The following is a 23,619-nucleotide window of genomic DNA, read 5'->3' on the forward strand; positions in this document are numbered from 1 at the left end:
CAGAGATGCTTTAGTACTACTGAGATGTTTGTTTTTTTGCCATCACCAATTGACCCATGTAGTTGTTTACTTTATTTCCACCGGAGAATCATCTGTGTTTCTGACTAAATAAAAAATTTTAAAAGCACAGCCCATGAGGGGCAGTGCAATAACAAGAGAAGTGAGAAAGGTAGAGAGAGGGGACTAAAGTAAAATGGAGTTCGAGAGGGAAGAATAATCTGACTTTATTTTATATCCAGGAGTGCTCTTACACACAACTAAACCTTTTCCTTCTATTGCCAAATCACATAGAGTCATAGAGTCATAGAGATGTACAGCATGGAAACAGACCCTTCGGTCCAACCCGTCCATGCCGACCAGATATCCCAACCCAATCTAGTTCCACCTGCCAGCGCCCGGCCCATATCCCTCCAAACCCTTCCTATTCATATACCCATCCAAATGCCTCTTAACTGTTGCAATTGTACCAGCCTCCACCACTTCCTCTGGCAGCTCATTCCATACACGTACCACCTTCTGCGTGAAAAAGTTGCCCCGTAGGTCTCTTTTATATCTTTCCCCTCTCACCCTAAATCTTTGCCCTCTAGTTCTGGACTCCCCGACCCCAGGGAAAAGACTGCCTATTTATCCTATCCATGCCCCTCATAATTTTGTAAACCTCTATAAGGTCATCCCTCAGCCTCCGACGCTCCAGGGAAAATAGCCTCAGCCTGTTCAGCCTCTCCCCGTAGCTCAGATCCTCCAACCCTGGCAACATCCTTGTAAATCTTTTCTGAACCCTTTCAAGTTTCACAACATCTTTCCGATAGGAAGGAGACCAGAATTGCACGAAATATTCCAACAGTGGCCTAACCAATGTCCTGTACAACCGCAACATGACCTCCCAACTCCTGTACTCAATACTCTGACCAATAAAGGAAAGCATACCAAATGCCTTCTTCACGATCCTATCTACCTGCGACTCCACTTTCATGGAGCTATGAACCTGCACTCCAAGGTCTCTTTGTTCAGCAATACTCCCTAGGACCTTACCATTAAATGTATAAGTCCTGCTAAGATTTGCTTTCACAAAATGTAGCACCTCGCATTTATCTGAATTAAACTCCATCTGCCACTTCTCAGCCCATTGGCCCATCTGGTCCAGATCCTGTTGTAATCTGAGGTAACCCTCTTCGCTGTCCACTACACCTCCAATTTTGGTGTCATCTGCAAACTTACTAACTGTACCTCTTATGCTTGCATCCAAATCATTTATGTAAATGTCAAAAAGTAGAGGACCCAGCACCGATCCATGTGGCACTCCACTGGTCACAGGCCTCCAGTCTGAAAAACAACCCTCCACCACCACCCTCTGTCTTCTACCTTTGAGCCAGTTCTGTATCCAAATGGCTAGTTCTCACTGTATTCCATGAAATCTAACCTTGCTAATAAGTCATGTGGTATTTTTATTTCATCTATCAGAAAGGAAGGGGAGGAGGAGGTTCAATCAAAATGGAGTTTGAAGGTGGCCTGCATGGCTTTCTAAAAGTAAGGAGCTGAGGCCCAAACTGGCTTGAAGACTTATTGTACTCTTTTACACCCAGGGAATGTTAATTCCTGGGAGTCAGGGGAAGCTCAGGAAAGCATGACCCAATGCTTCCCAGGATTGCTGGAGTTTCCCCTACATCTAGGCTGCTACATCCAATAGGAAACTGTTTATGTAAGGGCTATCATGAAAATGAGGCATCCGATTTCAAGCTCAGCCCAGCCAGATCATGTTTCTCCAAATAGAAATGCAGCCTTTCTCTGAGGTACTACAAGTGGATGTGATTCTCTGTGCCCTTTACATTCCATTCCAAAGAACTTAGAGAGAAAGGCAGTAGTGAACAGAAAAATTCCATATTCCAATACTGGGAACTGCATTATACCATTTTAGTGCCTCCTTTAAATACTTCATGCAACTCTTTTTAATCAGTCTCTTTTTGTTTTGTTCAGGGCTTTGTGCCATTCTTTGTGAATGCTACAGCTGGGACGACAGTATATGGTGCCTTTGATCCTCTTGTAGCTATTGCTGATATATGTAACAAGTACAAGATCTGGATGCACGTTGATGTAAGTGTGTCCATTCACCTAAATACCCTTCATTAGGACACTCCTCCAGTCTGCACAATCTGCTATGATTGATCTTCACAGAGCCATCTTGTAATTATTAATTTCATATTGCTGATAGTTTTGAATAATGGGGTAAGTTTTACAATTTAGTATTATCATCCTCTTCGTAGTGAAGAAGTAAGAAATGCAATACAAATATGTAACCATGTGTGCCTTCGATACTTGGATGAAAAATAATTCATTGTACCAATTAGTTATAATGACTTATAAACCTATTGCCAATATTAACTCCTGTCACAACAGGACATAAATCACAAAATTTACTATAATTATAGCATTTCATTGTAAAGCTATGAAAATTGAAGGATTATTCACAGTTTGATCAGATCACTATCTAAATTGGCTATGCTTAATGATGTAAGGATCTTACTGTCAAAATTAAATTGGACATTATTTGCATCTATCAATATTTGGTCTCTTGCTTGATAGCTTTCCATCTTCCTCTACAGCTGTTCACGTGTCCTCAGCATTTTTTTCTCTTGACCTTCTTTGAATATGTTTCTCTGCCTCATTATAAACTGATTACCATTCAGCTAGGCTTTCTCCATTTCTTTGCAGCCTCATCAATAAGGCATTCTCACTCTTTAATGTGAACAGTGATGCACAGGCTACACCCAGACCGAGTCCAGCTACCACATTTTTACACGTTTTAGAACATCAGAAATAGGTTTAAGAAAGAAAAAAAAGTAGCAATTAATATTTGGGGTTTACAGAATTGTAGTGAGGCATAAAATGCAATTATGTGAATATAAGAACTAATCTGTTCATTACATAGCAACAAAACATATGAATCGTGGATAATTCAGCCTGTGATACTAAGCAACGACGTGGATAGAGTGGAAGGGTGATTATTGAAGGATAGAGCGGAAGGATGATAATTGAAGGAATAGCTGAGGAATTTGGCTGCCTGTAAGCAATGTGAGCATCTTTTACAGACGTTCTCCTGGCTGTTTTATATTACAAAAATTATCCAGCAAGTCAGGCTTCTGACCCACAGGTATGTATGAAACATTGCTTCAAGTTTCTTGTAAGGCTATCTACAATGATCCTTGTAGCTGCATGGCCTCACAAAGTTTTCAATCTGCTCTGTCTGTGACTGCTAAAGGTACCTTTAGCCATGGCTGTAAATGGTCATCTTAATCTCGGAAGAACCATCATTCTAAGTTACTTTGTCTCTCAAATAAGTTTGTCAGTGATGATTGTCTTAGAGTGACTAGTCCTGCCTGAAAGGGGTTGTCTTGCAAGATGCAGAGTTAATGCTCACACTCTATCCAAATATTGATGAATGGAGCTCACTTCTGGTCATGAAGACCATGACATTAAGCCCAACATCTTGAACAGCCCTTTGCGCTTTATGGGAATCCACCAGCATGGTGAAATGTGACTGCTGTATCTTGCCACTGTTACTATTCACTGGGATAACAATGAAATGGTGGACCTGTTAAATTGAAAGAGGTCAGGATAGATGGGAATGCGGACTTCAGAATTATTGAATGGTGGAGTAGGATTGAAAGGCTGAATAGCTTACTTCTGAACATAATTCCGATGTTTGTGTACACGTTTTGATATACCTGCAAATAATATTTGGACTGAAACCACAAATATCTTTCATACTTTTCTGAAACAAAACATGCCAATTGAGATATAAGAGGCTGAGACATTGCTTGCCTTTCTCTTTAGCTATCTATGTTTACATTATCCATCCCTTTAGAGTTGAGCTACTAGCCAGATTTTCAGCATATCCTGTAAGTTTGTCACTAGTGCAAAGTTAGAGCTGTCTTGAGAATTTAGTTATTGATCTATTTATTTGTTTATTTCTTTGAGGGGAATCTACAAAAATATACACAGTCTCTTCCATACAGTTTTGATACACTTTGAGCTGATAGCTGGACTCTCTCAGTATGATTTGCTGGGACTATGGAAAATCAAGCACTTGATACTTTTTGAGCTTTCAATTCAGCAGGAGGCAAATTATAACTAAACGCAGCCTCATTCCATTTATTTTGCCAGTAAACAAAAAAAAGGCATCCCCTCTCCAAATTGAAAAGCATTTCCACAGTGTGACTTCAACCCATTTTTGTTGTCTTACAAGTTGAGAAATGTTGTCACTGTCATGTTTCATTTTGTGCTCCGTCATATTCAGGCAGCCTGGGGCGGTGGTCTCCTGATGTCGAGAAAACATCGCTGGAAGCTGAATGGAGCGGACAGGTAAAGGGCCATGTTGACACTTTCCCAGATCTGGTGCAGAGCTTTGGCCTGCTGGTTCTCAGGCAGTCTGGCTCTGAGTGTTTGCATCAGTGGGGTGATTTCACCCTTGAAATGCATACTCAAGGGAGATTGACAGAACTTCTAGAGAAACAGATGAATTTCTGTGGAAGTTGGGTTAATTCTATGAAAATTCAAAATCTTTTGAGGTCAATTTTTAATGAGAAACAAAAGGCAAGAGGAAGCTAATAGAGCAGTCTCCAGGACAAAATAAAATGCTCTAGCAAAGGAAGTCAATTTAGGGAAGGATGGAACCTGGATCAGAATGTGTGTAGTTTCTTGTGGCCCCAGCAATACAGTCCTTATTTGGCTCTGGCTCTTACACCTGGGAGGTTTGGCCCATTGAAAAGATCTCCACTCTCAGGCCTCTGGTCAAAACAGTTGGCTAAGTCCCAAACACATTATCAAATCTTTATCAATGCACTCAACCACCAATTTTCACACGAAACTCCCTAATGACTGTAAAGTATTTTGTAAATGATTGTGTTCCTAATTAACCTTCACATTGCTGTCCCTGCAGGCTGAAAGAATTTACTCGGTGTGATTAATTCTATCTTTGGATTTGATGGTGCCCTAAAACCTGGTGCATTACCTGCACTTTCATGCTGACCCAATTATTACAAAGGGCACAAGCCTGTAAGGCCAGTATTTGGTGCTTATCACAAATTGCCCTTAAGAAGGGTTTATGGAGCTGACCTATTGAGCCGTTGTAGTCCATCTGGTGGGAATGCACCCACAGTGCTAGTAATATGGTTCCCAGTCAAGAAGCAGTGTGTCTTGAAGGCAAACTTACAGATGGTGATACTCCAATGCACCTGCGATTGACCTTCAAGGTGGTAAAAGTTATGGATTTCTAAGAAACCTTAATGAGTTGCTGATAAGCTCTACACATTTGGAAGTGGCTTAATGGATGTCTTCCTTCAACAAGTTTAACTTTGTGTGACCTTTATACCATTTGGCATTTGGATTAAATAGTAACAATGGGAGATGTGGTTTGTCTAAAATAGAAACACTAATTTGTGAACTACTGTTAATGTTATTAGTGGTTTACCTGAACCTCATGGCCTATCAGAGTCCTTTATGGCTCACCCAGAGTTTAATGGAAAAATATTCTCTCTTGTCATTCCTTGTGAGGTTTATTATCAGAGCTGAAAATGTGTTGCTGGAAAAGCGCAGCAGGTCAGGCAACATCCAAGGAACAGGAGAATCAACGTTTTGGGCATAAGCCCTTCTTCAGGAATCTGAAGGGCTTTTGCCCGAAACGTCGATTCTCCTGTTCCTTGGATGCTGCCTGACCTGCTGCGCTTTTCCAGCAACACATTTTCAGCTCTGATCTCCAGCATCTGCAGTCCTCACTTTCTCCTCAAGGTTTATTATCAGCAAATTCCTAAACCTGATTGGGAACTGATAAAAGGGATATGGTGAATGAAAATGCATAAGTTTCAATTGGTGATCAATATCTAGAATTTTCAGGATCAGAGTCAAACGCCTGAAGCCCCTTTCTTAATAGCACTGTGCACATATTTATCTGTATCACATGGACTGTGCAGAACCATCCTCTCTAGAACACTTGGGAATGGGCAACAAATGTTGGCCTTGTCAGTGATGCTTGCATCCTGTATAAGAATAAAAACAATTGAGAAGAATAAACCTTGAACTATTAAAAATAACATCACATTTATTGGAAAATTCAACTTGCACTGAAAACAGATGCAAAATCCAGAAAGCATTCAATCTGACTCGTGGTTTGAGCCAAATTTGGGTTTGGAGCTTCTACCAATGAGCTGCATCCTACTCCATCTCCAATCATGAGGTAGTGGATACATTTTCCTGGCATTTCTTGAGAGGCTTCCCCAGTGGTTCCTATGTAATTCCTGCACACACCTTAATTTTACCAAGGATCCTATAGCTAGAATATAATTTTGATTAGCATATGTTAGTAACTCTGCAATACTGTCAGACAGCTGAGTACCCAGACCAGCTTAATTTCACATGAAAAGGCCTTAGGTGATTAAATGTTGGTTGACCTGTCACCTCTTCCCTTGATTCCTCCCCTTCACTCAACAGTTTCCGACAGCTTTTCACATATAAACGGGGACTTTGCATTATTTTCTCTCCTCTGGCTGATTTCATGAGTAAATACAATTGATGCTTTTAATTCCAGGGGCAATTCTGTCACATGGAATCCGCACAAAATGATGGGAGTTCCACTTCAATGTTCTGCTTTACTTGTCAGGGAGGAGGTAAGGGCTATTTTCGTCGCTCAATAATGCAATTGTAAGATTTAAATGTCATTTACATATGCAGACCAATTCTCAGATTTGGTTAGCAATATCTAACATTTTCAGGATAAGAGTCAAATATCTAAAGCTCCTTTCTTAATAGCACTGTGAATGAACCTACATTACCCATAGAATTGTGCACCTTCACCTTCTGTGCTCAACACAGTCATTGGTGATCTCGCCCAAGACAATGATAGAAGCCTCCAGCTAGTTCAAAGCAAACTTGGAGAATATCAACCTGGGCTTTCCATTCCTGATTATTTGGTGATCTACCTAATAACGTACATGAAAAGTTCAACAGCATTGGCTGAGTAAGCAATGGACTTGAGTGTAATGTTAATACAAGTCAAAACATCAGCTGTTACTTGCTCTTGGTATGTGGCAGCTCTTAACTTTACACTGATGCACCACAACTACCACATGGCCCTTAATGATCAAGAAACTCTCCTGCTTTTACTGTCTGCCACAGGTAGGCTGGAAAGACTTACAGATTGTTAATCAATCTGTTTTGCTCGGTTTCAACACAGTGCCCACAACCCCATCAGGTCCTGAGATGGGACTTGAACCCAGAGCTTCTGACTTGGAGTTAGGGATGCTACCACCCTTCCACAAAATGTCTAGACTCTTGGTGTATTCACAAACTGGGTCACTTAAACAAGGCACAATGAATAACAACTGTCAGTTCTGTGTGTTCCTGTATTATGATTACCTATTTAATCATATTCCAGTAAAAATGGCAGTCCTGAAATTCCTAAACTCACCCTTTGTTTTCAGAATTCAGTAAAATGAAAATCTCAGCTGCTACTGAATGAGCACACAAACTGTGGGACTTGGGTTTTTCAGCAGTCCCAGTATGACTCCACTAATTAGATCAATAACCGCCACTCAAAGGATGGTCTTCAGGGCTGAGAAAGCCTAAAGAGATGGAAAGTAAACTTTGTGACTACTCTCAAGGGTGCATTTATACAGTTTTATAAGAACTGTCCAATTTAATTTTACTTTTTAGCTTTTTCCCTGTGACTCTGCAAATTAGTCCTCATTACGTCCATGCCAGTTGCATTTTGAAACTTGTGAGAATGTAACATGGAGGGTGGATAAAGGGGAACTACTAGAGACAATGGATTTGGATTTCCATAATGTATTCAATAAGATGCCACAAAATAGGTCACTTTCAAGATCATGGTGTTGATGTGAAGTATTAATATGAACAGAGAACTGTCTAATAAATGGTGAAAAAGGGGTTTGAATAAATAGATTATTTTCAGGTTGGCAAACTGCAATGAATGGAGTACCATGGGTCTGTGCTAAGGTTTCAATTATTTATAATATATATTGACACTTGATTCACGAGGCTGATATATCCTGCCAATTTGAGCGCTTTCTCATAATTCCAATTTCCCTCAATTTCATGTGCTTTCACCTTAGCTAACAGTCTGTCATGTGAGACTTTATCAAAAGCCTTCTGGAACTCCATATAAACACCATCCATCAACTTACCTCTGTTCACCACCTTTGTCACCTCTTCCAAAAAACACTGTGAAATTTGTCAGCATGATTTACTCTTCATGAGTGTTTGCTGACTGTCCCTGATTTACTGAAATTTTTCAAGTTGATCAATTAACCCATCCTTGATTACAGATTCCAACAATTTCCCCACCACGGATATCGGTCTAATTGGTCTGTAATTTCCTGGTCTCTCTGTGTCACCCTTCTTAAAGAGCAGAGTGACATGAGCAAATTTCTAATCCAGAAGTACAATTCCTGAATCCAGAGAACTCTGAAAGATTAGGGTTACTATATCAGCAATCTGCTCTCCTACTTCCTTTAGGACCCATGAATGGAAAGCATCAGGTGCTGGGGATTTGTACTTTTCAGTTACATTAACTTTCCCATTATTGATGATTTACTTCAATTTTATTTCAACCCCGTCCTCGATCCTCTGTCAATTTCTTTGGGACTTCCAGCAAGTTATCCTCCTTTTCTGCTGTACATACTGAAGCAAAATCATCACTCAACTTGTCTGCTATTTCCCCATAGTTATTGACAAATATCCCCACTCTCAGCCTTCAGTGGGCCAATTGTACTCTTGACCAGCCACTTTCCTTTCATATAGCTATAAAATCTCTTCTTAATGTCTTTTCTGTCCTTGCAAGTTTCCTTTCAAAATCCTTTTTAGCCACTTTCATAAGTCACCTTGTAGCTCTATGTTAATCTTTGTTTGTCTTCTATTCTGTGGGATCTGTACTGTTCCGTACTCAAGCTACCTGCCTTGTTGATACAAATCCAGTCCATTATTTGGTCAATAGATCAATATAGAATTACTGTATTGATATAGGTTCCTTCACTATGTGAGACCTTAGACCAAAGCTTAGTCCAACTGTGCAGGGGATGAAAAAAATAACAGCTGGTGGCTGTTTAACCTAAGGGTCACTACACTTCAGGCAAGGGGAAAGGTTGAGAAGGAGAGTCCTTCATGGTAACTACAGTCAGAGCAGGAATTGAACCCATGTTGTTGGCATCACTCTGCATCTCATATCCAACCAACTGTTGTTGCTGTACTGGAACAACTTGGCTAGGGAAGCAGCAAGTTCTGGAACATAAGTCTTCAGTGCTATTGTGGGAATGTTGTCAGGGTCCATAGTCTTTTCAGTACCCAGTGCCGCCAAACATTTCTTAATATTATGTGGAATGAACTGAATTGGGTGAAGACTGGCAAGTGTATGCTGGGAACCATTGGAGGGGTTCAAGATGGATCAAAACATTTCCAGTTCAAAGATTTCTGAACTCTTGTAAACTCTTCTCTCTAAAGGTGTTGAAGCATAGATCACTTGTTGTAGATGAAATCACTCTTCAGTAGAAATGTGAAGCAGTTTAAAGCAAATCAGCTTTCTGCACCAGACTTTATTTCCTGCCAACATGTTCAGGTTCAGTGAAAGATTGGCTGCTGATACATTATCTGCCATCATGTGCTATCATCGGAGACTTATTGCACCTCTATTATCTTAATTCATTAGGCTAGACTGTCCTGTTGGCCTGTGTCAGTTCAGCCATCTATAGTCTTTCTCCTTATTAGTAGCAATGAGAATGATCTTCCATAAGATCTGTACCCAATTGTGCTTCCTTGAGACCAATAGCAAAATGAAGCTGTCTTGAGACCAGGCAGCTAAGCTTGTCAAACCAGTCTAACCTTGTGGTTTCTCTTGTACTGTTGACAGTGAAAATACTCAGTCTTGCCATTAACAAAGCAGCCCAAATGATTGGCACCATATCCATAACTATTCATTTCCTCCACCACTGACACTCAATAGCAGCAGTGTACACTGTTTACCAAATGGGCTCATAAGTTCACTGAAGCTCCTTAGATATCACCTTCAAAACCCCCAACCTCTTCTATCTAGAGGGACAAGAGCAGTAATGATCTCTTGGTGAGGCAAGTTCCAACATGTTGCTGGAGACTGCTTCCCAGCACTGCGCCTTAATCTTTTGTTCCCCAGAACAATTCTTGAATCACTACTGCGATGGCCTGGTATCTGTGGCCACCAGGGGTTTTGTCTTCAGAAGGTAGCTCCACCTTCACAGCATCCACTGTCCCCCTCTTATATTAGCAATGCGCAATTTCCCAGTGAGGCTGTTAGCTGCCCAACACCTTCCATTGGCCCTACTGCCTGCTGAGTGCCAAATTAGATGGAGACTGCCTTTAGGTGGCCCCTTTCAGGGGCATGGTGCAGATGGGTGAGACTCACATGCTATCAGGGTATGGACTAGCATATGGTTCCAGCTGTTGTGAAAAACTAAGATGGCAAGATACAGGCTTGTGAGAGTTGAATGAAAAATAGATCCGCATCCTTCAAGTCTTTGTGGCTCAACCAACTTGCAATTATTTGAAAAAAGGGCTGTGGGGGCTAGGTTATTGTGTGTATTTAAGGCAGAGATAAATGGCAAGGGGATCCAAGATTATGGGGAGAAGGCAGGGGAGTGGGGTTGGGAAACATATCTGCCAAGGTTAAATGGGAGAGCAGACACAATGGACCGAATGGCCTTATGCTGCTCCTATATATTATGGTCTTATGATTATCAATATTAAGTACCAAACTGTAAGAAAAACTGCCATTTTAAATTGAAAATTAAAGCTATTTATGTCACAGAGGTAGAAAATCAGTTCACATTTGAAACTGCACGCAGGGAATACTGCATAACAAGAAAGTTAATAGAAATTATAAAGCTGAATTGAAAACAAAGACAGAAGCAAGGGAATGATTCAAAGTCAGGTTAATTCATAGGAGCATTTGCTATTTTCAGCAGTATTCTGTACTGATCAGTTCATGCTTGTTTCTGCTGTTTAAACTGAGTAAGCTAATCATAATTATTCCTACTGATTTTCAATAAAGTTCTGCTGATGAGCAAATCAGGTAAATGCAGCAGGATATCAGCTCAAATGCAGTGTTGAGGAAAGAATGGATAAAGGATTGATCCTTTTTAAAGTGATTTTTTTTTCAAATTCACTGTAAATTGTAAATCTTACATATTATGTAGATAATGCAGTTACCTCTTCCATGAGGTGTAACTGGCACAATTCATATTCACACTTGTTTGATCCTTTGCAGGGGCTGCTGCAGAATTGTAATCAGATGAATGCCTGCTACCTTTTCCAACCTGACAAACAATATGATTTGTCCTATGACACTGGAGATAAGGCACTACAGTGTGGACGACATGTCGATATTTTTAAATTGTGGCTAATGTGGAGAGCTAAGGTAGGCAGTTCATTTAGTTATTTCTCATTAATTATTTCTTCCTCAGACGAATAAATGGTGGGCATGGATTGTAACTTGCTGAAAAATGTGTTGCTGGAAAAGCGCAGCAGGTCAGACAGCATCAAAGGAGCAGGAGAATCGACGTTTTGGACATAAGCCCTTCTTCAGGAATGACTCATGCCCGGCTTATGCCCGAAACGTCGATTCACCTGCTCCTTTGATGCTGCCTGACCTGCTGCGCTTTTCCAGCAACACATTTTTCAGCTTTGATCTCCAGCATCTGCAGTCCTCACGTTCTCCGAATGGATTGTAACTTGTCAAGTTCCTTTTTCTGAAGCTGGTATTTTATGAATGTAGTGCATAAAACTCAAACAGGTTTGCTGTGTAAGCGTATAAAGAAAAGTCAGCCCCAGCACCTCGCATATTGTAGCAGTGTTATGTATTGAATGCTGCACATGCCTGTGAACAGATCTCTCACAAAAGAGCAAGGTTAACTGGCATGGATATTTTAATCTCAATGGTTGGGCAGGGTATACAGTGAGGGAGTTAAGATTGTGGGAAAGCATGATTTCCAGCCCATCTGCCACTGCAATCTTCATCCACACCTTTGGTCACTTCCAGGCAGCACCCAGAGCCTGCCTCCTCCATTTTCATAAATTTCAACTCATCCAAAATTCTGATGCCATATCCCACTATTCACCCTACACTTCCATCCTTGTTGTCCTATATTACAGTTCCCATTGCCTCATGTGTAAACTCCTGATCCCTATTGTTTAAATCTCTTCATAGCCTTGCTGCTTCATAACTCTATTGTTTCTTCCGGAGTTGCACATCCTCCCTCGAAATTTACAATTTTTGAAACACTAGGCTTTTTGAACCCACACTTCCCATTGTCCCTTCATCAAAGCAGGACTCACTCTCTAAAATTCCCTCCCTAAATTACACACCTCCCTACCACTGTCTCAACCTTTAAAAGCATCTTCAAATGCACGTCTTTGGCCAAGCTTCAATCGCTCTTCGAAACATCTGCTTCTTTCAAATCAGTATCCATATTTGATTTCTGATCATAAGACATTACGAGAGGTCTTTGTACATTAAAAGTCCTATATGAATAGAAGACTTTGTTGCTTCTCTAACTTGGAATGGTGCTTGGAAGCACCCAAAATCTTTGAATGGTTAGATGACTTACAAATAAATGCACCTTCTGCAAGGCAGTTTATAAAATTTATTGAATGGGATTACGAGTAGATCTGTTACAAACCTTTTTAATTAGTATGTGAGATGATGCGATTTGGAAGATTGGCAGATAAATTAGTTAAAAAGAACAAAGCTACTGAATATGAATAGCATAATCTCCATTTTCTGATCAACGATTCAATCACACACTATATAAAAATTAGGAATGGAGTAAATTATTCAACCCTCAACTCTGCCTTTCAAAAGGTTCTTGGCTACTCAGTGTTCAAAATTCCACATTTCCATCAACAATCAGCTATCTTTTGAGTCTTCAGCTTTAAACTGAAAGTACTGTTAAACTTCTATGGCTGCCAGCCTTAAGTAGGGTAGTTTTCAAGGGTTCCAGAGAAAATGAAGCTTAATTAAGAAGCAGCTAAATCCAGATCCTCATTAAATGACTCAGATAGGCCTTCTTGTGCTAGGAGCAGATGTATACAAAGCCAACTTAGTGCCACTAAGAACTTGACTGTGACTCGCAGTGATTTGGTAGCTAGGACTGCTGGATATTTCTAGTCTTTACAGTAAAAGCAAAATGCTGCAGATGCTAAAAACCGGAATCAAACACAGAGAATACTGGAGAAACTCAACAGACTCACAGCTTCTGTGGAGAGAAATGCAGATTCTGTTTGAAGAATGGTCGTTGAACCCAAAACATTAATTCTGCTTTCTCTCAACAAATGCTGCTAGACCTGTTGAGTTTTTCCAGTGAGTTCTGTTTTTGGTTCAGATTTAACATTTTGAGTCCAGCAGGGCTCTTCTTCAGACCTGAAAAGTGTTGGAGAATGTTTCTTTTTATACTTTTGACAAAGTCAGAGGAGAGAACAAATGGCCCAATACAAAAGACAAAGTGGTTGTTAATGGTGACGAAAGGAAAAAAAGACATGAAAAGTGAGTGCAAGCTTGAGTATTAAAGAGAGATATAAGTCCTCTGCACTGAGACCAAACTGAATAAGACACAAATCAAGGTGTTGTGGTTTGGGGCGTGGGGTTTAGAATGCAAGGAAAATGGAGAACAGAGAAAATTCAAACAGTTCCTGAAGTCATAGAATTCAATATTGAGACCTTGAGGCTGTAAAGTCCCTAAGTGGAAAATGAGGTGTTGCTCCTCGAGCTTGAGTTATGTTTCACTGGAACATTTCAGAAGGACCAGAACAGAAATGTTTGCATGAGAGTGAGTGGTTTATTTAAATGACAAGCAACTGGGAGAAAAGGAAATATAAACAGAACACAGGTATTCTGAAAAGCAGTCACTGAGCTTACGTTTAGTCTCACCAATGTAAAGGCGGCCACATTGTGAGTGCCAAATAAAATGGACTACATTGAAATAAGTACAAGTATAACACTGCTTCATTTGGAATGCTGGGTCATGGACAACGAGGAGGGAGGAGGTGAATGGGCAAGTATTATTCCTTCTCCAATTGTCTGGGAGGGTGGTTTGGGGAGTGGTGAGGATGTAATAGGAGTGAACCAGGGTGTCATGGAGGAAACAGCCCCTGCAGCCAACTGAAAATGGAGGGGAGGGGAGGGGACAATATGTTCGATGGTGGCACCTGGCTAGAGATGGTGGAAATAGCAGGGGATGATCTTTTGAATGCAGAGACTAATGGAGTAGAATGTAGGAATACGAGAAACCCAATTGTTGCTCTGAGAGGAAGAGAAAAATTACAGATATGTCAGACACACCTGTAGGTCCTGTTAACCACAGTGATGGTGAATCTTGGTTGAGAAAAAAGGAGGTTGTGTCAGAGCCAAACCAGTAGGAGGTAGCATCATCAGAATAGATGCGACAGAGAGGGTGAAAATGGGAGAATGGAATGAGATCCTTGCAGAAAGCAGGGTGAGAGGAGATGTAGCCAGTTAACTGTGGGAGTCAGTGGACTTGTAATGGATATTGATAGACCGGAGTAGAAACAATGAAGTCAAGGAAAGGAAGGGAAAATTCTGAGATGGATCATGTGAAGGTGAGACAAGGGTGGAAATCGGAAACAAAACTGATTAACTTCTTAAAATTTGGACAAAAGCAAGAAGCAGCACCGAAAAATATCATCAATGTATCAGACAAAGAGCTGTGCGTAGGACCCAGGTAGGACTGGGAATGTCCCACATATCCCATAAAGAGATAGGCATAGCTGGGACCCATGAAAGTACCCAGAGTCACACCTCTGACATGGATAAAACTGGATGAGTTAAAGGAAAAGTTGTTCAAATTAGGAACAAGCTCAGCCAGGCAAAGGAGGGTGGTAGTGAATGAAACTGCACAGGCCTCCTTTCAAGGAAGAAGCAGAGAGTTTTTTGACTATCTGGATAGAGAACTGAAGCATAGAAGGATTGCATATCAACAGCGAAGAGGTGGTGACCAGGGCAAGGACACTGGAAATTGTGGATCTGATGTCGAGGATCAGAAGAATCATGAATGCAAATGGGGAGAGAATGAACAAAAGGAGGCAAAATAGAGTCACGATGGGAAGAAATAAGTTCAAATGGGCAAAAACAGGCTGAAATGATGGGTCTGACAGGACAATCCTATTTGTGGATTTTCGAATGGAGATGGAACATTTGTACACAACATGGACTGTATTGGCTCAGGAAGACAGCTCACCACCATCTTTTCCAGGACAATTAAGGATTCACAATAAATGCTGATGTGGCCAATGGTGTCCAAAATAAATGAAAGAATACGAATAAATATACCTAAACTGCTTAATGTGTCATGGCAGCAAGTTGCCAAATGTTATATTTAGTCCAACTTACATTGCTTCGAAGGCACAGGAGTAGAAAACATGAAATCCAGCAGATATAAATTCAAATCAATGTACACTCTGTCACTCTGGGCTAAAGCTTCATGATTCAGCAAAATACCTTATGGGAGGACTACAGATGGGAATGTGAAACTATAATTGAATAAATTTACCTTTTGTATTTTCAGTACAGTCTTCAGCAACTCTTTTAAGCTTTAATGATGAGACTGCTTTATGAAGGTTGTGATTGTGGGTGGATAGTGTCTCAAATAGAAAATCCTCTTGAGGTTGTCAGTTCTTTGTAGCCTGGCCCAAAGGGGAAGTATATCTAAGGTACCACATCTGCATGGTATTACCTTGAAGAAGTGATAAGCAAAGAGCAGTCACACTGTAACAGGAAGTTATCTTTAATCTGTGCTACTCACTTCCTGACTGAGACTGGTCCAGTTACAAGAACTGTTCAAGTATCCTCCTTGGCCATCTCTATCATCCTCACTTGACTATTAATAGTCATTGGTACAAAAAGACCCATTAAAGAAAAGCAAAGAACATTTAACTTCCAAAGCTTAATGATTTTAAAACATGTTTGCATCATGATAAAAGCAAAGTGATATTTTGTCTTTCTTGCAGGGTACTATGGGATTTGAGGCACAGATTGACAAGTGTTTGGAGCTTTCAGATTACTTGTATAATAAAATAAGGAACAGAGAAGGATTCGAAATGGTGCTTGATGGGAGAGTATGTTTCAATTTATTTTTCAATTGCTAAGATGAAATGGTTAAAATCAAATTCTATCAATGGGAGACATGCAAAATTCTTAAAAAAATGAAAAATAAAGATGTCAAATATAGTTTATTCCCGTTCTGTTCATATATGTAATAGTGATGTTTTATTTTGATTTAATAGAGTACATTTTTTCTAGTTTTACTAAGCTATTATTTCCACTACTGTGCCAGTTGTCAGTACTCTGACCTGCCTTTCACAATCTTAGCTGCTTCTCATGCCTCTAAGTTAATGTCAACTTCATTAAGCTGCCCCTGAGCGAGACAATCTGCTTGTTTCTTCTGAACTACCTCTGGCTGCAAAGAGCTGTGTTACAGCCTTCTGATCCTACTGGGCTGCCTCTGAGAGGTGGGAGGAGAAGGTTACCACATCAATGATTGTTTTGATATAAGACAAAGCCAAGTAATTCAGCATCACTAACATGACAGTATTTATGAAATGAAGAGCCACTTGCCATTCATCATTGGTCCTGTATTCTTACGTTTGGATCTAGAAGTCAAGAACAATTGCAGCTCTGAGGTAAAAGATATAATTACTGTTTCCAGCTCAAGCAGTTAACTGGAATACTAATTTAGAAAGATAGGAGTTGTGAGTTCATTGGATGTGAAAACTGTATCTCTTGAGACAACACACCAGCAGTTCAGAATCGTAATTCCTGCTATCAACTCTCATAAAAAGCATTTAGCAATTACAATATTGAGAGTGACAGCCAAGCAGGAGAAACTGAGTAACAATCCAAGCAAGTGTCACTGTAGAATCGAGTGCAAGGGTCAGATTTACAATCAGCATGAATTAAGGTAAAAAATCAGAACACGACAGATCCAAACCAGAACATGATACTGAATAAAGTGAAAATCAAAGCAAGAATAAGTACAAATACTTCATTCCCTTTATTATTTGCAATGCAATGAAATGCATATTGGATTTTTGCTGTGTAAGTCATACCGGGGAAGATTCCTCTCAACAGAACAGTATATAAGAACACCATCCAAAAACATTAACATTTGTTTATGATTTACTGACATTTTGGATGAAATAAGCGCTTGCTATTCACTTTGCATAATTTGAATCTCAAGTTCCTGAATGATCATTTTTGCTATTTCTATCGTTCAGCCACAGCATACCAACGTCTGCTTCTGGTACCTGCCTCACAGTATTCGTCATTTACCAGATAATGAAGAACGAAGGAGTTTGCTCATGAAAGTGAGTCAGTTTATATTTATCTTGTATCATCATAGATCAATAAAATGAGGTAATTAAGCTGGTTTCCTATTATGTATAATGAGGGACAGGAGTTATCTCAGTGAGGTAGTTGTCTACTCCAACAAAGGCCATTCTAACAAATTATGACATTGGATAAAGTGATAGCAAAATACGGAGGCTGCTGGAAACCTGAACTGTAAACAGCAGCGCAGGCAGACTTTATATAGACAGAAACAAAGTTAATATTTAAGATTTCAAAAGAGCAGATCAGGATTAGCGAAACATTAACATTTGACCAAATATTCCAGTATCACTGAAAGATGCTTGTCAGCATATTGTGGAGATCCCAGTATTAGTCATACATGGAAATTGCGCGGAAAGTTTAACCTCTGATGGCCAGGTGACCTGCTGCCCATGAACCTGCAAGAAGACTTGGATCAGATATAAATGACTCACCTGGACACTTACTGAGGAAATGCTAGATGGCTTAATACTCATCTAACAACTGTCAGAACATTGTAACTGAGCTCGCCTCTCAGTCTCCGATCTCCTGCCAACTCAGCAACCTTTCCCCAAATCATATCTGATAGACTCAGCTTCCCCCCATGATCCCCACGATGACCAGACCACCCCCTGACCATCCCCAGAATACCCAACAAAACCTCCCCTGACCTGATTCAACTACCCTCAACTACCCATCAAACCTGTGACCTGGCCCCACTGCCCATTAGCCTGATCGGGCCTGCCCCCTGACCATTGGACTGCTTCCCCACCAAAAGCTAGCTGAAGACCACACAGCAAACTCCCAATGTGATCCAACTGCTCAGTCGACACTCAAAAACCTAATCACTTATTCACCTACTTACCCATTCACTAATCCAAACTCAATTTAAAAACTTATCTGAATGCAATAGTCTGCCATCTTCTTCCCCTGACTTTACCACACCCAGGAATCTTGGATATGTTGCACTGCCCACTGCTGCTTCTGTTAGGATAGGAATATCCTGGAAGAAATGGGCAGCATCATCAGATTGGGAAAAGCTTCATGGAAATCTAATTGGAAGAGCTTGCCAATAAGTTTTGTCTTAACTATTGCAAAGCAATCCTGGCTGCCCATCTACATTGTACCCTTTGTTATTTAAAAAAAAAATCATTGAGACAATGTGAGCATTGTTGGATGAGCCAACATTTATTGCTTATCCCTAATTGCCCTTGAGAAGGTAGTGGTGAGCTGGCTTTTTTTTAAACTGTTGATAGTTCATGTGGTGTACATATAACCTCAATGCTGTTTGTAAGAGAGTTCCATGATTTTGACCCAGTGACATTGCATGTTAATATAATTCCAAGTCAAAATGGTGTGTGGTTTGGAGTGGAACTGAGGACATCCAACCTGAAGTCATTCAAACTTAAAGTCATCTATTGTCCATATCTTATCTCATAGCAAGTCCCATTCCTATCACACCTATGCTTGTTGAAATACATTGGTTCCCATTCAAAGAGATCTTGATTTTCAAATTCTCATCCTTGTTTTCAAATTCCTTATGGCTTTCCTCCTTATCTCTGTTGTTTTTTATCCAGTCCCCAGCCATCTGAGACCTCTAATTCTGGTTCTCTTGTGTATGCCTAATTTTAAATGTTTAACTATTGGTGGATATGCTTTCAAACTCTCGGCTCCAAATTCTGCAATTTCCTCCCTTCAGCTGTCCACCTCTTTATCTCACTTTCCTTATTTAAGATTCTCCTTAAAGTCTACCTTTTCGACCGCGCTTCGAGCCATCTGACCTAATATCTCCTGAAGTGACTTGGTGCCGTGCTTTGTTTCATACACATATTTGAGAAGCACCTTGGAACATCTCAGTAAATTGTCAGCATTACATGAATATGTGTTGTTGGTACAGTAAGAAACAACTTCTGTTAGACTGGAAGGCTAGGATTCAGAGTCACAACTTAAAAGCAAATGCCAGACTTTTCAAAAGTGAAGTTAGGAAACACTTCTAAGCTGCAAAGAATAACATAAATTTGGAACTTTCTTCTTCAAATGGAAGTTGTTGCTAAGGTGATTGTTAAATTGAATCTGAGATTGATCATATTTTCTTAACAAGGCTTATGGGACAAGTGGAGGCTTATGGAGTTAGGTCACATGACCTCATTGAATGCTGGAACATGCTCAAACATTGAAATGGCTACTTCCTGTTCTAATATCTGCCTGCTTCAAGGTGCTTCTGCTCCATCAGTCGTTGAGATCTTTAAATATTAATTTCCATCTAAGAGCCTTATTCTGCCGTTCCTGTTATTAACCCCGTTCCTTCCAGGTTTCCAAGTAGCAGGGAGGGGAGTTATCCTCCCTTCAAAGAACTTTTCAAGGAGCATGGGAACAACTTCACCACCTTCCCTGTGCCCCCACCCTGTGATCATCATCGCACAACCTGTCCTCCTGCAATTACTCACCTGTAACAAGGTATCCAGCAATGTTTCTAAGCCTCAGATGAGTATCGCCCTAGCAGTAGCCAGAACTTCTTCAGTAATAAAATTCAATAGAACTGTCAGCCTTAGATTGACCATTTCTGATTGACAGGGCTTCCTCCTCCAGAGCCCTTGATCACATGGGAAGTGTCAGACGGTGCTTTGCCAAATGCCTGAGTACACATGAAGCAATGGATTGTTCTGAACAAGGTGACATGCGGCTCTTTCCAGTGCTCCAGCCAACTGTCAAAACCCCCAGTGCCTCAATAAGTTTCTAACCTATAATTGTGAGATCCAAACAAGGCATATTAATTCCTGTACATCACACACAATGTATAATGTGTATAATTTTGATCTCCTTAACTTAGGAATGAGTGCAACCAAGGTTCAACTGGCTGATTCCTGGAATTATCTTATAAGGAGAGATTGAGGGAACTGGGTCTGTATTCTTTAGAATTTTGAGCAGAGAGAAGTGATCTCATTAAAACAAATAAAATTCTTACTGGGCTTGACAGAATGGATAGGTGAAGGATGTTTCTTTTGGATAGGAGTCCATAACCAGGGGACGTAGTCTCAGACAAAGGTGCAGACGGTTTAAGATTGAGCTGAGGAAAGCTACTTTTCATTCAGAGTGTGTTGATTTTTTAGAATTTTTTTCTCTTGCGAGCTGTTGAAACTCAGTCACTGAATGTGGCAAAGATGGAAATCAATAGATTTCTAGACATTAAAGTCATCGAGGGAAATGATGATAGTATGGGAAACAGCATTGATTTAAAAGATCATCTATGATCTCATTAAATGGCAGAGTAAATAAACATGAAAGACCTAATGGGCTACTTTCATTCCTACTTCCTATACTCAGATGTTCCATGTATAATTCTCCAGGCATCCTAAAGTGCTGAAAAATATTATATAAATGCAAATCTTTATTTTCTTTCTTTATCACATCAACTTGCTTCAATCTTTCAGCATCAACATTTCAGTGGTAATAAGCCATCTTAGGTAAATTTGATCATGTTAAATTTCGGTTTAAAATTTAAAAAAACACATCATACACCTGCAAAGAGAAAGTGTTCAAGAAATGGACATACATTTCCACGGTAATTCGTGTTCATGTTCAATGGTACTCCTTTCTACAGTTCTATCATTATTTACGTATTACGATTCAAGATGTACTATGCTCATAAACATATACATAAGTTAGCTTTATATATGCAACTTCAATGCGTCATCTCCCTGGAGCTGATTCTATCTTTGACCTTGTGCTTCATATTTCAGCTTTGCTGCGATTTTTCTCCATATGTCATAACGTATAATGTTGATTTTACTGACAGAAAGATGACCTAGTTAGCACTATTTGTCCTTCCACTACCATCTTCACTTTCTTCATCAATTTAACACACCCTGGAGTTTTCATGATCTCTTTGCCACTTTTCTGCTTCCTATTCATGCACTTTCAACATTGTAGGTTGTCCACATTTTAAAATACTCATGCGCATTCCTCTCTTCTACACTATAGGTTTCGCTTTACTGTGATGATTTCCAAACCTTGTGTGTTGGGAATGACACGCAAATATTAATATTGTCCAAGGTTCCTCATTTTTCAACTTCTGAAAGACTTGAATCTATTTGTACTCTGCGACTGTGTATTTGACTTTAACAGGATGTGTTACCTGATGTGGCAAGGCTTATTCTATTTCCTCTGGGGTAAGAAACTGGGTCTGGATATTCTGGTATGAAAAGGTCTAACAGAAATGTATTACAATTCACTAGAATGTACAAACATAAATGCCTGGACTAATATTAATTTACACCAGAGAAGCCTGTTTCCATGTCAATGCACAGAATTAGTGGTCCATTATACACTCTGAGATGATCTCTTCTAGGGTGTTCCATGGATCACCACTTCCTGAGGTACATATCTTTCAGGACACACATGGAAACAGCTTCCATGTTGATTTTAGCTTTTATGTGTATTGCCCTGCCCTTTCAGATATATGATATGAATGGCTGTAAAACTTTCTGACCATCTGAGACCATTAACATGTTCTGTGAGACATAGAATTTGGAAAATGGTCATCTTCTGAAATTAACTTGGTGACTCTGAACCTCACTGATGTGTTTGCATTTGTGCACTTTATTAAAACTTTTCTTGTTGCCAAGGTTGTACCATCTTTTTGGTCATCTGTGTTTTGTTCTGGGGATTGACTTGGCCTTTGAAACCAGATTTCCAGAGCATAACTGCCCGATGTCCTTTGATGTCACATGCTTTACAGGATCAAGAAGGGCTGAATGGCTTTTGGCTAGGTGCAACAAACAACATCTGATATAGATTTTGTTGGTTAGGTTCATTTACTGACTGTGGCAATAGTGTTAGCTTCACCTACAGCATGTACATCTTCATTGTTATTGGTCTGTCACTATGGCTTTATATTGTCCCCTTCCTCAAGTAACATGTCATTGTTATGGTCCTTTTCTCTTGCCCAAAAGATCCTTCCTGAAGGCTTTAATTGGCGCAGGGGTGATGACTAACTCAACGACTCTCTCTGATACTTCTTCCTCGATAAAAACGCACATATGCCCTTTGCTGCTGCATTGCCTGAAGAACTGGTCAATAAATTATTGGGTTTGCTATTTGTTGACATGAGTTGGAGTTTGTTAGTCCTGTAGTTAATTTCTACCTTGATCCAGAATTTTTTTTTGGATCTTTCTGATCATCCATAGAAAGATCAGATGTGTTAATTCAATCAATCCCCACCTTGCCACTGTCAAGCAAGATTTTTAGAGCTCTTTTTCTCAGGATTATCTATCATTTGGTCTATACAGTAGAGCGACATACATTGTTTGAATAGCTCTAATTAAGTAAGGGTATTATTGCATACTGAGGTTTCTGCTATCTATGATTCAGCCATAAAAACATTTAAACTGATTGCCCTGACTTTCTGATGGTGGAAACTAAAACTGCCCCTTCCTTCAAAACAAATACTTAGTGGCTAATGTTGTAAGAGGCTGTTATTTAAGTATCAACTGTCAGGAACAGAGCATCCAGCCTTCTATACTGCATCACATTGGCCTTGTGTCCTAGTTTAAAAGTAGACTTCAACTATTTTATTATTTTTTTAATTGAAACAATCATAGGAATTTATTTTTTCATGGATTGATTTATTTAATTATTTGTAATGTTTCAATCAAATAAATTAATTCTGTTTTTGGGATGGTTCATGCTTTATCTACAAATCTACACAGCTATCTGTACTCACAGAAATTGCTGCTGCTTAAGAATGAGGAACTCCCCCTTTGTCCAAAATCTTTGTTATCCAAACCCTCCCCCTTTGTCCAAAATCTTTGTTATCCAAACCTTTTGTCCAGTTAGTTTTCAATTCATTTTCCAAACATATGCCAACAAAGTATTAGATTACTCTATGGATGGTTACTGTTGCTATCATTGTGCATGTTTATCTCTAACAGGGTGTTTTACCTGATCCGGTGATGCTTATATTATCATTCATAACATAAACTGAAAACGGATATTGTGAGATTTAAGAATACAATAGATGCTTATTATAATTATTATATACAAACATTATACTCTCCAGACAGATACACATCTGAGTTAATATTAAGCTACAACAAAGAAACATTACTTCCACTAGATTATCATGCTTCTAGTGACCCAAAATAAGATCAAACAGGAGACCTTTATACCTTCAGGTCACATGCTACGACATAGTGTTGATATCATAA

General features: G+C 39.7%; 1 protein-coding gene across 1 annotated transcript in view; it reads left to right on the forward strand.

The window, feature by feature from the left end:
- gad2 (glutamate decarboxylase 2) overlaps positions 1 to 23,619 on the forward strand; it is a 149,036-nt gene that overhangs the window by 116,979 nt on the left and 8,438 nt on the right. The window contains exons 10-15 of the mRNA XM_043690485.2: positions 1,975 to 2,091; positions 4,295 to 4,359; positions 6,581 to 6,659; positions 11,303 to 11,452; positions 16,057 to 16,164; positions 17,323 to 17,412. Of these exons, the coding sequence (XP_043546420.1) occupies positions 1,975 to 2,091; positions 4,295 to 4,359; positions 6,581 to 6,659; positions 11,303 to 11,452; positions 16,057 to 16,164; positions 17,323 to 17,412 (609 nt within the window). The remainder of the gene's footprint in view (positions 1 to 1,974; positions 2,092 to 4,294; positions 4,360 to 6,580; positions 6,660 to 11,302; positions 11,453 to 16,056; positions 16,165 to 17,322; positions 17,413 to 23,619) is intronic.

Source organism: Chiloscyllium plagiosum, unplaced genomic scaffold, assembly GCF_037043375.1.
Source record: "Chiloscyllium plagiosum isolate Xiang-an unplaced genomic scaffold, Cpla_swu_hap1 HiC_scaffold_5, whole genome shotgun sequence".
NCBI lineage: Eukaryota > Metazoa > Chordata > Chondrichthyes > Orectolobiformes > Hemiscylliidae > Chiloscyllium > Chiloscyllium plagiosum.